The sequence below is a fragment of the Argopecten irradians genome, chromosome 7 (assembly GCF_041381155.1).
Source record: "Argopecten irradians isolate NY chromosome 7, Ai_NY, whole genome shotgun sequence".
NCBI classification, from domain to species: domain Eukaryota; kingdom Metazoa; phylum Mollusca; class Bivalvia; order Pectinida; family Pectinidae; genus Argopecten; species Argopecten irradians.
The window spans coordinates 14,200,090-14,215,746 of NC_091140.1; the positions used below are offsets into that span (position 1 = coordinate 14,200,090).

The 15,657-nt window shown below is 37.4% G+C and overlaps 1 protein-coding gene across 1 annotated transcript in view; it reads left to right on the forward strand.

Moving 5' to 3' along the window:
• The window catches only part of LOC138327621 (extracellular matrix protein 3-like), a 103,303-nt gene that overhangs the window by 74,845 nt on the left and 12,801 nt on the right, over positions 1-15,657 (forward strand). Inside the window, 7 exon segments of the mRNA XM_069273875.1 lie at positions 882-1,031; positions 1,254-1,379; positions 1,704-1,970; positions 9,028-9,177; positions 9,484-9,693; positions 14,964-15,161; positions 15,608-15,657. Of these exon segments, the coding sequence (XP_069129976.1) occupies positions 882-1,031; positions 1,254-1,379; positions 1,704-1,970; positions 9,028-9,177; positions 9,484-9,693; positions 14,964-15,161; positions 15,608-15,657 (1,151 nt within the window).

The following is a 15,657-nucleotide window of genomic DNA, read 5'->3' on the forward strand; positions in this document are numbered from 1 at the left end:
AGCTGAACTTGCTAAAACATTTTGTACAGAACTAAAAATTAAAACAGATTTCATTTAATATATCTAGATCTGTAAAAGAGCATGTTTCGTTAAGTTTAGTCAGCCAATTATAATTCGCTTTGAGTGTACTTTTATCTCTGACTTCTTAGTCTGTTAAAAAGCGGATGTCGGGTTGCGCTGTAATAGTTCAAACTTTGTGTCAAATGGAGTGTAAGACCATATTGCAGTTGAGGGTAATTGGCTGAGCTGGTATTTTTGAAGATTCCATTAAGAGTTTTGGTGATGATGGTGAAATTCGACAAGAGATGAGACAGTTAAGATAATGCCTAGCTAGCAGGTAGTAATGGAACCCTCGTATTATTCCTGTTATAATCAGCACAGAAACGTTCCACAGAAAATAAAAAGATTGATGATTCGAAAATAGGATTGGCTTTGAAGAACAAATTTCATGATTTTATTACGGTGATTTTTTTGTCCTGAAGACATTTAGTGTTGAAATCTCGCCCTACGATCCGGGTAATGGTTTACAATCAAAAAAGGGATCTAATGCATCCAGCTGCAAACTTTGGCACGATACGTTCCAACTTCGTATAGTGAAGTAGTCGTCAAATTGGACCCCTTCTGTTAAATTTACATCAAAGTACAAATAGGTAACCATATAAGATCTAATTTTTTCTGATTTCTAATTGGATAAAAGAAGATATTTGATAGGTGGTGTATTTTTGGTGGTATATGAGATAAAATTTTACTTATTTTTAATTGGATAAAAAGAGATATTTGATTGGTGGTGTATTTTTGGTATTATATATGAGATTAAATTTTACCGATTTCTAATTGGATAAAAGAAGATATTTGATTGGTGTTGTATTTTTGGAATACAGGTCAAAAGGTCAAGACTTGGCGACATCATCTGCAAGATGACACCAAGTTTGAAGGTCCAGAGAAATTTACACTTCATCTCAGCAATCCTGTCATGGCTGCTCTTCAACTTCCAGTCGTTTCCGTAGTGACCATTCATGATCCAGAAGATGGTAATCAATGTTTCATTCAAGACGGAAGATTTTACTTAAAATTATGCCTTTGTATTAATGTACTCTGTATATTAATACTTTATATAAAAAGATGACTTTAAAGATATTGCATTAAGTGTCATAGCTTTAGGACTGAAAAGTATCCTATTACAAATCAAAACAATAGCTATTGATGACATTGAAATGAATGATAATTATCTTGGATGATTTTTCTGTCGACAGAGTCTGTGGTATTTTTCCCTGAGCAGGAAATCCGTGTGGCAGAGAGCATTGGAGAAGTTTTGTTACCTGTCCATCGTACAGGTGATCTTACTAACGAGCTCATGGTCATCTGTGCTACAAGTCCAGGTAAGTAGCTATGGTATACTGTTTCACAAGATAATCAATTAAAATTCAGTGATATGACAATGAAGATATTATATATTATTGTACATGTTGTATATATGATAGTTTTATCATATAAAGTGTAAAATTTGCAATTGGAATTATTACCCCAACAGAAATTACTGGCTTTTACACTGGACGGAAGAAAATTATCAAAATCTTAATGGTCTATTGCTGTTTTGCTTAATTTTTTTGACTTTCAAAAATTTTCACTTTGTCACCATAAATAAATAAAGTATACAATTATTGTATATCATGTATCCATGGTTTTGGTTTATCTCTCCCCAGGCTCCGCTATTGGCACCCCTTTGATGCCCAATTACCCGGCGACAGAGGTCACCTCAGGATCCGACTATATCTCTCGGCCAATTCATCACTCTAGTATAATCCGGTTTGACCACAGTCAGCATGAAAAGTTCTGCAGAGTGACGATCATTGACGACTCTCTTTACGAGGCTGAAGAGTCTCTCAAGGTTATACTGACCGACACGTTTGGGGGTCGTCTCGGGAGGGCCAGGAATATGAGCCTCGTCATAGAACCAGACTCCAACGATGGTGAGTTAGGTGAAAATTGAGCCAGCATATCAGGTACAATGGCCTTTTGTTACAGGGAAACCAAATTTCCTACACAGTATTGATGGGAGTCATGGGAAATGGTATCGAGATTCTAGTGTTCTCAAATTCGGTCATGTTATAGAAATCTGAAACATGTCAGAGCCAATTTCTTGAAACGATTCCGTTTCTATTGCCTTTGAGATGTTCACAAGCTGGAAATTGTTAGTTTTAACAATTTGTGTAAAAGATGATCAATATTAGTCAGTACAGTTCTCCATCATTAGAAGGAAGAATTATTTGTCATCACATCCCAATATGCTTGAGCCTAATTTCATTGAGAATGGCTTCTCACCCAGGCAATGGTAGCGGGAATTGATTACGTATAATTTGTACTCCAATTAAATTTCTCCCCACCAAATCTTGGGAGGCTTAACTTGGCAGTAGGGAATCGTTGTATTTCTTCATTTACATCGAAAAGACTGGAACACACACACGAATATATCAAATTACATGCAAACCTTGGGTTTAGTATGTTTACAATTAAATTAGAAATTAGAAATATTTTTTCGTGAAAGTTAATACCCAGATATGCATGATGAGAAAGACTGGAAACAATTAACTGAAGTTTTTACTCTGTCGAACATGTTGTTCATGGAAGGTAAAAAAAAATAAGCTGTTACTTATAACGGCCGTATTGCACTGGCAAAGAGCATCACAGCTGTGGTGACATCGTCATAAATAATACCATAACGTTAGGTATCTCTGTAAAAATTCTCTTGTTCTAATGGTACTTAATTCTCAAGGGTCCGTAATGTCGAACATCTGCTCATACAAATATAAATGTACAAATTATATCTCAATGTTATGTAACTATAAAAATGATTGTGTGCTAGTAGTAAGTATGTCTTCAGTACAGACGCTAGGTCACACCTGCAGTTGTACTTTTGTCAACTCGAAATTCTACATCAGAATATCAGTAATTGGGATTTTCTTGTATCAACGGCAATATCTCAAGGGTCCATCATTACATCACATCTGTCAACTCACAAACCGTAACTCGTTGTAGAAATTCTTCTTGTTCTGACGATTCCTCAGTACATGTCGTTACTCTACAGATTTTTCCTGCTGTAGCAAATAACTCTGGTAAAAAATTCTTCTCCTCTGACAGTACTTTGCACTTATGAGCCAATGTTACATCACATCTGTGTGTATTCTCCACAAATCTTACCTCACATTGTGCCACAGAAGTCATGTATGCAGACAATACCTGTGTACTTCTGCACTGTTGTTATTCAACAAATTCTGTGCTTCTGCCATTTGGGGGGGTGGGTTGGTGGCATTAATAGTAACCCATGTCTGTCCCTCAAAATGCTGTGCAGTATTGTTCTGTCCCAAAATGTGTAAAAACAACTTGAAAAGTTATTGTGCTTGATTAAATGAGCCCTAGATTCACTGTATATCATAAATCTCAATCTAATTTCAAACATGTTGCTATTTCACTTTACCTAGATCCATTAAGTGTGTGGCCATAGATTTGACTGGATGAGGTGGGAATGTTTGACAAAAGGGGCTTTTAATGAATGTATCAGAACTTCACATGTGCCATGTAGCATGTGTGGTCACACTTGTCACAAACCCACACATATGTCAGGAAATGCAGATGCTCACAAGAATTTCTAGTTGAGATTGGGGATAATATTGATGCACACATGCAGTACAGAGATAGAAGGGGTATTGGTATGTGTGTTATGTGGTTGACATGGTAACCAAAAATAATCTGCTACAATGTAATGTTTTCTGCAACCCCTTTCCCCATGCCCCTTATGATATAATAATGTAAACAAAAATCAAACTAATCTAAATGTAAAGTATATTTTAGCTTTTCACGACAGAATCACTGCTAAAATATTATTGTATTAATTATATTACATTTTGTACATGTATTTTGCATGAATTTATCAGTGCTTACCAATTCACAAGATTGGTTTATCGCTCAAATTTCATTGCACCAAAATTTCCATACCATAAAAGCCATTTCCAGTAATTGAGTTTAGCCTGAGTTTAGTACAGGTTTTTATCAGGATTACTTGATATATATATACATGTAGGTATATGAATCAGACAATACACAGGTGTGCTGGCCTGAAGTAGGCTGGGAGGACACCTATCCCCTATCACCTGAGCCAGACTGGTAGTACTAATGATATCCAGGCTCTGTATCCAGTCTAGGTTAGAGGTAAATTTCAGGTGGTGTTATACTGTTAACTCTGGTGATGAGGAAAGTTTGTAAGGACTCCAATACCCACAGGGTAGAGACTGAGTGGTTAAGGTGTCTGATACTCTACCACTATAACTCTAGTTCACAGTGGCAGAGTGGTTAAGGTGTCTGATACTCTACCACTATAACTCTAGTTCACAGTGGCAGAGTGGTTAAGGTGTCTGATACTCTTACCACTATAACTCTAGTTCACAGTGGCAGAGTGGTTAAGGTGTCTGATACTCTACCACTATAACTCTAGTTCACAGTGGCAGAGTGGTTAAAGTGTCTGATAGTCTGACTTAGTTGTTTAGGGGTCTGACATTCTACCACTAACCCTCCGCCTCTGGGTGCAAGTGGCTAAGTGGTAAAGGTGTCTGACATTATTCTCAATTCTTTGGTGTTCTGCTATATGTATTAGCTGCTGTATGTTCCAGTTTGATAGCACTACAAAGCTTTGTACAATATACTATAGCCTCTGAAATATTGATAGCACTCCTTACATATAAATTTGTGTTACATTCATGAACAAAGGATTCTGTACTGAATGAGCCAGGAAACAAAATATCTTAATCTCGTTTAGATAAATCCTGTCATTTTTCTCGACAACCTTCAGAATTCCCTTGGGTGACATAATGATAATTCTTATATCACCCTCCGTCCTTCTTGTTCTCTGGTCCAAGCAATTGCGACAAGGAAGAGTTTATCGCAATTTGAAATGTTTCCAGAAAGATAAGGCTTGTCTGGATATGCCCTCAGAAACAGATAACTGGCATATTTTTTTAAATATTAGTCATAAATGTCAATTTAAATGTTGTATGAACATGGAAACCATTTTCAGTGTGATGTTGAGCAGATATTGTATGGTTTTTAGTGGATAGAGAATCTGAGGCCCAACAAGTATTCCCTAGACACCTTATCTGGGCGATAGTGTTACTCCAGAGTGTCTACACGACATTAAGACAATCCTCACGGCACACAACCTTCAGGATAAACCAGCATTGGCACCACAGATAAATGTTTTATATTACTGTCGGAATATGAACAAATTTTATGCAAAAATAAATCCTGTCTTGAATCTAACAGAGATACTATTGTTTTGAGTTATTGATAGCTGCTGAAAAAAGACAAAAAATGCAGGCATCTTTACCAGGATTTCATAGGTACTGCTTTTAAAATGGTAAAGTGTCAAAACAACCAGAGAGGGGATAAGGGGCAGACAACTCATTTTCCCCATGAAATTTTAGGGGATGATATTCCAGTATCAAATAAAGAGGTTATTGATAACATACCTCATCCTTTTGATGAAGGGCTGGTTAGTCCTTTATATTAGGATAGAAGGGTTATTGATGCTAAAAATAAACAGTGAAAAGACACATACCTAGAAATAAGGGGCAGATAACTCCTATAGATTAAGGTATAAAGGGGCGATGATTCCAAACCTGGTAGTAAAAGGGGTGGATAACTCCTATAGATTAGGATTGAAGGGGCACTGATACAAACAAAGCCATGTAATTCTTATAAAAAAAAGGGAGACAACCATAAACATGGGGAAAGGGCCAGTTAACTTATTTCCACTTTTTTGGTACAATCATGCTTGCAGTGAAGAATAAACTAGCATGTAGGGACAGTTAATGGGAAGACAATTCATTTTATTTCTCTGCTGGAGATAAATAATTGAATGTCATTGGAAGCAATAAAATACATTAGAAGGAAGATAAGGGTTGGCAACCTATTACTTTGGTGATTTTATGAACAGTAATAAGTATTTTAAGATCCTTGGCTAACGCCGTAATACTGTTAGGTTCCTGGGTAGACACTCCATACACTGGGTGTATCAGACAATTGGAATTCCAAGTCACTGCCATCGGCTATTATCACCAAGCCGAGAATCATGCTACTCATTATTGGTATAATTGAAATGTATTCCACATGAAGCTGGGGTAATTCTGATTTTCTGCAGTAATTCTAGAGGATGTTAATTTTGATAAAAACACAATTATGGATGCAGACTGAGTTAAAGACTTTTCATTAAATGCCAAGTTGACATTGAACACTCTTTATGATGGAGTTTCATGATAAAGTTTATAATTTGATATAAAATGTCTTTGTTCTCTGTAGTAATATTCTCTTATTGCTACTTGTTTCCCTCCCCTCTGGCTGTCCCCACCCCCAGGTCCACCTCCCCTTCCCCCTAGCCTTAAGTGCCATTCCAGACAGATTTTTTGTTGATAATTAAACCTGTCAGTCTTTAGACCCAGAGTGGAAATGACTTGGACATATTCCCGTGACATACGATACATTAGCCAAAGATACGTGAAGCAAGCCAGCGTCCCATAGAACATGTATAACACATAAGATAAGTTTTTCTGATCAGCTTTTAATTCAAAACCTGAACCATTCTGCCAAGTCCCGAGATTTTTCGTTATTATTTCACATTGATCAAGCCATGTGTCATTAACGCTAATCAAATTGGAGTCGTATTAGGAGTAGAAATGTTGTGAGCCTGTATGCCATGTCAGTGCTGGCTCCTACAGAGATGGACTGGCAGGGTGGCTGTATGATCCGACCATGTGATCCCAGACTCAGACACATCCTGACAAATCCTGTTTATGTGAGAGAGCATTCATTGCCATCAGTCAAGTAATTTCTGTTGACAGGGATGATATGTTTCATCGTTTGTGTTATGTAAAGATTCCTATTCTGCTTTTTCCTTTCCCTATAACTCTATAACAAGTCTTTATCTTAGGTAAACAGACTGTTGTCTTTGATATTGGAGGGATTTTTTGTAATTCCTTAACCTGAACAGAAACACATGATGAAAGAATGGAGCTTGTGCTATTCTTGACTGAAGAATTTCTGACCTCATCTGACCTTAATAGTAGATGACCCTTGACCTTCCATTGATTAAGTCCCATTAGTTATTAACTTATTTTATCATTTACTTATGATATAAACCTAATTACCAGGTCTCTAGTCTTCGATAAATACTTGATATTCCAGAGGATTCTTTGCCAAATGCTGATCATATTTCTGTTATCACTGCCTGCCTGACAATAAGAAGGTGATATCTATATATATATACTCGGTGATATATACAAAATGTACATTATATGTGAGGCTTTGGCATGGAACTCAAGTACCCCCTCCTCAGCCAACTTTCCTTCCCATACCTGAGAGGTGTATGTGGCACCCCTTCCTTAACCATCCCTTCACCCCTAATCAGCTAGCCCTACCCTTTAAATATAGGCTATCTTAATCCATAATCATCTAGTCTAAGTTTCCTCTAACCATTTCACCAGACTTAGACATTCTGATAGATCTATAGATGTCACATGTGAATCACCTCCTTTGCTGGGATATTGTCATCTATCGTCAGGGCAGAGTGACCTTTGGAGATTTACTAGCTCCCTAAAACAAGGGAACTAACTCACCAACCGATTTACCTCCTTCCATATATCCTTCCCTAGGGACCTAATTAAAGTCCTTACTACGTACCCCCCCTAAACCAGGGGATTACAGCTCCCTCTTTTATCAAGCTTTTCTCATTCTTACAGCCCTAACCTATAAACCTGTGTTCCTTCTTTAAGAAAGCTTCTCTATTTAGCCCATTCCTTTCCCGATTGGGGAATAGTTTGGAGGTGAAGGTGTTAAAGGAGAAATCATTCTTATGTTTCTCTGATAAACTTATATATCTCTGGAGCAGCACTGTAATGTCTAGCCTTTGTTGTGAGATAAACCAATACTTAAGGAGAAGACCTTTCTATAATGGGTGATTTGTTTCATACTTACAGATCAGACCTTTGCATTATAAGACTACGTTTGTTTAAAGTGGTACTTGATTCAGACAGAGAGAAGCTAAACATTTGGTTTGTGTTAAGTGTGGGGTACAAATTACCAAAAGTAAAAAAATAATATGAGAAAAAATGAATTTCCGGAACTTCTGCATTATCTTATGATTTTTTAAACAGTGGCTATTATCTGATCTAGGGGGTTCAGAAATACTGGTCATTGGATTCTGTGAGTATTATGATGGAAACTCTGAACAGGAAAACTGTTAAATTCATTGCTATTATAGATGAAAGAACCAGTTGATATTTGGCAAATTAGCCAGTTCAACATGATGCATGCAGAAATACCTGCTGTTTCCCTCAGAGATTTACATTCAAGCCAAATTTTTGTATGCATGTAAAATATGAATGTCCATAATGTTGTAAATCATTACCCACATGTGGATGATGAAAATCTGTATCATCAACTGTAGTGGTATGTACATAGAGTTTGTCTGTGTAATTAGGGTGTACTGTGACATAGTCCTAGCATAACATATTGTTTGTCTGCTATCTTTGTAATGCTTTGTTTTCTATTAATTTTAAGACAAAAGATAGAAAACATGGAATTCTGACAAATGATTTACTTTTTTATGATTAGAGAATTTATCAAATAAAAGTCCTGAAATCAAGGTAAAGTTCAGCAAGAAAGTTAAAAGGTGATTTAAATTTTATTAAAATCTAACTCCCCTGTTGACTTTCCTTCTGAACTAACCTAAATTTCAGAACTTCCACTCTTTAAATCACCTGTAATTTATGATTTTTGGAAAATACAATGATACTGTCATTTCTCAAGGAAGTACCAATCATTACTGATAGGCTTAGACATTGCAATGTATGTCTCAAAACAACTGCTGATTAAACGAGACATAATCATGTCTCAAAGACAACTGCCAATTGGCTGTTGTGTGAAATGTTGTGTAAGGGAGGCAACTCTAACTGAACATAAAATTATTTTTCTGTCTTTCAGAACCAGTGTTCCACTTTGAGCATGCCCAGTATACAGTTGATGAGAGTCAGAGGGAGGCTGAGGTAGTTGTTTGGCGAACTGGAACGGACCTCAGTAGTCCTTCAAGTGTGACTGTACGGTCGCGACGCACTAACCCGAAAACCGCGGAAGGTAATGAAAAATACAAATAGAGATATTGATAAATAAAAGTACACCCATCATTAATCTCAGTCACCAGAAAAATTAAAAAAAGAAAGGATTTAATTCTTTTTAAAATCCCCTATGAAATTGAAATGGTATTAAATCTTAATTTCTTGTGAGACGTGGCTGACTTACAAATAACACCTTTATTATTTTCCCTATCTTATCCTAACTTGTATTCTTAATGAAGAAAAGTATCATTTTTTAAACATTGATACGTTAATGCCATTTATTGACTACAACCCTATATAAAATCATAACTGTGTTGTGTTGTAGCTGGATTTGACTACATAGCTGTAAATAAGATCCTAGACTTCGCTCCGGGTGTATCTCAAAACACACTTAGGATTCGGATTCTGGACGACCTTGGACGACCAAACTTGGAAGGTCCAGAGTCATTTCTGGTTGTACTGAGAATGCCTATGGGAGCCAGTGTAGGGTCACCAAATACAGCTACCATTACCATTGACGACTCTCAGTCAGATCGTAAGTCACATCATAAACATCGTTTTTTTTATATTATGTCGTTTTTTCCTCGTTTTCCCAGCAATTGCAAAAATAGAACATAACTGGTTCTGCTGACATATACAAATACAGGATAACTTTCCCCACCCCCCAGGGGGCTTGTGGGAGGGGCCAAAAGGGGTAAAATTGAGTAAAATTTCAAAAATCTTCTTCTCTACTCACAGATGTGGTAGAATCAAATACTCTTCATAGATAGAAAGGTCTTAAGGTCCTTTACAAAAAATTGTGAATTATATGACCCTAGGGGTCTCACGTTTCCCCCTGGGGAGGGGGTCAAGTTTACTATAGTTTTATATAGAGGAAAAATACATTTATGAGAATGTTTTGCTGGCAATTTTCATTGGAAACGAGTCAAACTTGGTTAGAATTATTAGCCTGAGATAGCATTTTAATATCATATCACATTGGTCCTGGCCGACCCCCTGGGGGCAGAGGGGGGTGGGGCTAAAAAAGGGTCAATATATATAGGCTAAAACTTCAAAAATCTTCTTCTGAAATTCTGGAAATGGTAGAATCAAATCACTTTTCATAAATAGAAAGGTCTTAAGGTCCTTTACAAATATGTGAATTATATGACCCTGGGGTCTCTAGGTTTCCCCCTGGGGGAGGGGGTTAAATTTACTATAGTTTATATATTGGGAAAACACATTTTTGCTTATTATTTGGTCATTTGTAATAGGAAATGAGTCAAATGTTGTCAGAATTATCAGTATGAGATTGGCCATTTAATCCTATTAACAAATTTTTCTATGACTGACCCCCAGGGGCTTTAGGGGCGGGGTCCAAAAGGGGTATAAAATAGGCTAAAAACTTCAAAAATCTTCTTCTGAAATTCTGGAAATGGTAGAAATCAAATACTTTTCATAAATAGAAAGGTCTTAAGGTCCTTTTTTACAAAAATTGTGAATTATATGACCCTGGGGTCCTCACGTTTCCCCCTGGGGAGGGGGTTCAAGTTTACTATAGTTTTATATAGGGAAAATACATTAAGAGAGAATGTTTTGCTCAATTTTCATTGGAAACGAGTCAAACTTGGTTAGAATTATTAGCCTGAGATAGCATTTTAATATCATATCCACATTGGTCCTGGCCGACCCCCTGGGGGCAGAGGGGTGGGGCTAAAAAAGGGTCAAATATATATAGGCTAAAACTTCAAAAATCTTCTTCTGAAATTCTGGAAATGGTAGAATCAAATACTTTTCATAATAGAAAGGTCTTAAGGTCCTTTACAAATATGTGAATTATATGACCCTGGGGTCTCTAGTTTCCCCCTGGGGGAGGGGGTTAAATTTACTATAGTTTATATTTGGGAAAACACATTTTTGCTTATTATTTGGTCATTTGTAATAGGAAATGAGTCAAATGTTGTCAGAATTATCAGTATGAGATTGGCCATTTAATCCTATTAACAAATTTTTCTATGACTGACCCCCCAGGGGCTTTAGGGGCGGGGTCAAAAGGGGTAAAATAGGCTAAAACTTCAAAAATCTTCTTCTGAAATTCTGATGAAATGGTAGAATCAAATACTTTTCATAAATAGAAAGGTCTTAAGGTCCTTTACAAAAATTGTGAATTATATGACCCTGGGGTCTCACGTTTCCCCCTGGGGAGGGGGTCAAGTTTAATATAGTTTATATAGGGAAAATACATTTATGAGAATGTTTTGCTCAATTTTTCATTGGAAACGAGTCAAACTTGGTTAGAATTATTAGCCTGAGATAGCATTTTAATATCATATCCACATTGGTCCTGGCCGACCCCCTGGGGGCAGAGGGGTGGGGGCAAAAAAAAGGGTCAAATATATAGGCAGAAAACTTCAAAAATCTTCTTCTGAAATTCTGGAAATGGTAGAATCAAATACTTTTCATAAAAAGAAAGGTCTTAAGGGTCCTTTACAAATATGTGAATTATTATGACCCTGGGGTCTCTAGTTTGACCCCTGGGGGAGGGGACAAGGTTTTTACTATAGTTTATATTGGGAAAACACCATTTTTAGAACTTATTATTTGGTCAATTTGTAATAGGAAAATGAGTCAAAACCTTTGTTAGAAATATCAGTATGAGATTGGCCATTTACATCCTAATGAACAAATTTTCTATGACTGACCCGCCCCCAGGGGCTTTTAGGGGCGGGTCAAAAGGGTAAAATAGAGCTAACAAACTTCAAAAATCATTCTTCTGAAATTCAGGAAAATGGGTAGAATCAAAACTTTTCATAAATAGAAAGGTCTTAAGGTCCTTTACAAAAATTGTGAAATTATATGACCCTGGGGTCTCACGTTTCCCCCTGGGAGGGGGTCAAGTTTACTATAGTTTATATAGGGAAAAAACATTTATGAGCATGTTTTGCTCAATTTTTCATTGGAAAACGAGTCAAACTTGGTTAGAATTATTAGCCTGAGATAGCATTTTAATATCATAATCCACATTGGTCCTGGCCGACCCCCTGGGGGCAGAGGGGTGGGGGCTAAAAAAGGGTCAAATAGGCTAAAACTTCAAAAATCTTCTTCTGAAATTCTGGAAATGGTAGAATCAAATACTTTTGCATAAATAGGAAAGGTCTTAAGGTCCTTTACAAAAAGTGGGTGGATTATATGACCCCTGGTGTCTCACGGTTTCCCCCCTGGGGGGGAGGGTGCCCTGGGTCAAGTTTACTAAAGTTTACTATGAGGGGAGAAACACATAGTTATGAGAAGTGTTTTGATCGAATTTTCCTGATTGGGAAACGATTGGGTAGGTCAAAAACATGGTAGAGAATTATTTAGCCTCTGAGATAGCGATTTTTAAATATCATTTCCACAATTGGGCCCTTGTGCCTCCGACCCCCTGGGGGCAGTAGGGATCGGGGCCTTTAGAAGAAGAGGAAAAAATAGAGCTAAAACTTCTCAGAAAAATCTTCTTCTGAAATTCCCTGGAAAATTGATAGAATCAAATACTTTTCATAAATTAGAGAAAGGTCTTAAGGTCCTTTACAAAGAAGTAGTGAATTATGATTGACCCTGGGGTCTCCACCGTTTCCCCTGGGGAAGAAGGGGGGTCAAGTTTAATTTATGTGTTTATATAGGGAAGGAAAACTCAATTTTATGAGCATTTATTTGCTTCAATTTATCATTGAAAGCGAGGTCTAAGTCTTGGTTTGAATTATTAGCCTGATATCGCATTTATAAATATACATATCCACTCTCTTGGTCCTGGACGACCCCCTGAGGAGATGCATGAGGAGGACGGGGCTAAAATAAAGGTTAGTACAAAATAGAGCTAAAAAATCAAAATTCTTCTTCTGAAATTCTTTGATATAGGTTTAGCAAACAATATAACTACAGAAGGAATGGTTCGGTATAAGGTAGTTTTTGTATAACAATTGGTGATTGACATTATATGTGACCTTAGTGTCTCCTTGTTACCCCCTGGGGATGGGGTCAAGGTCTTCCTATAGAATTTATATAGGAAATAAACATATTTGTGAGCGTTCTATTTGCCCAATTTTTCGTAGGAAATTAGTTGTGGAAATCTTGCGTTTTAGAATTATATTAAGCTAAGATATATCATTTTTAACATTCCATATCCTGGTCCTCTATGGACCCGCCCCCTGGGTGACCAGAGGGGCAGGAGCAAACAGGGGTCGCCAAAGATAATAAAAATTCAAAAATACTCTAAGCTAGTTCACAGGAATGAATGGAGAGCAAATATACATCAAAGGTCTAATAAGGTGCAAATTTTATAAAGCACTGATCCAAGCCTCGCAAGGCCCAGCATTGGGAGGATTGTGTATGTCTTGTTAATTTGTATTCATAATTGTTTTTCAGATTATATATTCTAACACAGGTGACCGCTGATAATGGCCCATCGGGCCTCTTGTCTAAATTATATGTCCTTGCAGAACCAGGGTATAGACCTGATCATTATAGACAGTTTCTGTTTATACAGGTTTTCATTACTACTGTGTAATCTTGTCTTACCTGAATGGCACCAGGGCCAGTCAATGGTACATTATACACGGGATTTATGGATTAATGTATGTTATTAATTATTATAGATAAAAATGAAAATCCCATATCTTCATCCCAGAATACGGCAGGAGTCTGGATTTAGACAAAGCTGGTTTTGTACAGGTTACATGGAAGATAAATTGATTATTATATCTTTAAATTTTTAGTCCCACCATCAACAGATGGTGGTGCTATTTTCAAATCGCTTTTGTCCGTGGTCCGTCGTCCGTCCCTTCCGTCCGTCCGTCCTTCCGTCCGTCTGTTCCTGTCCGTCCTTCCGTCCGACTAACAAAGTCGATGTTACCACTATTTTTCAGAAGTGACACTGAAGGGATGTTTCTCAAATTTCATATGCAGGTTCCCCTAGGGCTCTAGTTGTGCATATTGTATTTTGGGACCAATCGGTCAACAAAATGGCCGCCAGGCAGCCATCTTGGATTTTGATAGTTAAAGTTTGTTACCGCTATTTCTCAGAATGTACTGAAGGGATCTTTCTCAAAATTTCACATGTAAGTTCCCCTAGGGGCCTAGTTGTGCATATTGCAATTTTTGGGACCAATCGGTTAACAAGATGGCCAACAGGCAGCCATCTTGGATTTTGACAATTGAAGTTTGTTACCGCTATTTCTCAGAAAGTACTGAAGGGATCTGTCTCAAAATTGCATGTGCAGGTTCCCCTAGGGGCCTAGTTGTGCATATTGCATTTTGGGACTGATCGATGAACAAGATGGCCGACAGGCCGCCATCTTGGATTTTGACAATTGAACTTTGTTACAGCTATTTCTCAGAAAGTACTGAAGGGATCTGTCTCAAATTGCATGTGCAGATATCCCTAGGGGTCTAGTTGTGCATATTGCATTTTGGGACGATTTGATTAACAAGATGGCCGACAGGCCGCCATCTTGGATTTTGATAGTTAAAGCTTGTTACCACTAATTGTCAGAAAAGAACTCAAGGGGATCTGTATCAAATTGCATGTGCAGGTTCCCCTAGGGGTCTAGTTGTGCATATTGCATTTTCAGACCCATCGATGAACAAGATGGCCGACAGGACGCCATCTTGGATTTTGATAATTGAAGCTTGTTACCACTATTTCTTAGAAAGTACTGAAGGGATCTGTCTCAAATTTCATGTGCATGTTTGCCCTCGAACCCTGAGTAATATGCACATTGCATTTCTTGTGTACCGATCAGTGAAACAATTATCTTGTCAAAATGTGATGTAGCTATGTCTGTGTTAAAGGTCCCTCCATGCAGTTTAAGGAGGTGCAGTACTTCGGCAGTGAGGAGGGCAGGAGAGTCACTGCCACCATTGTTCGCCATGGCGACATCAGTCACGGGTCAAGTGTTCGCTGTTACACACGACAAGGGTCAGCAGAGGTCAGTCTGGACTTTATAGAGCGGCCAAACACAGACGCATCATTGGTCATCTTTAGAGCAGGTAATAGACAGGGAAGTTAGCGGACATTACTTTTAAAATGGTTAGAAGATGGACTGGCATACAGTTTCATCAATAGTCCTCAAGTTAAGAAATTCTGTAACTTAGAATTATATGTAAAAAGCATTAAAAAAGTCGAGGAAGGTTCCGTATTATCTAAGAATATATTATTTCTCTCGTCTGCATCAATTGATCTGAAAAGCAAAATTAAGGAGTTTCTTTTCCAGGGGCAGCTGTATTGTGTCAATATTTGACTTTAAAGTTTTTAGATCTGTTTCTAAAAAAACTATAAATTCACCAATTTTGGATTATAGTTACAGGATATTTATCCATGTTTTATTAGTCTATAAACTTTTAATTGGTTAATGCTGCATTTAGTGGAAAAAGTAACACCATTTTGACACAAACATTTATTTGACACTACTGATGTTGTTACATGTAAATCACAGGTGAGAGAGAGAAGCCGTGTGTGGTCGATATCGTAGATGATGATACATTT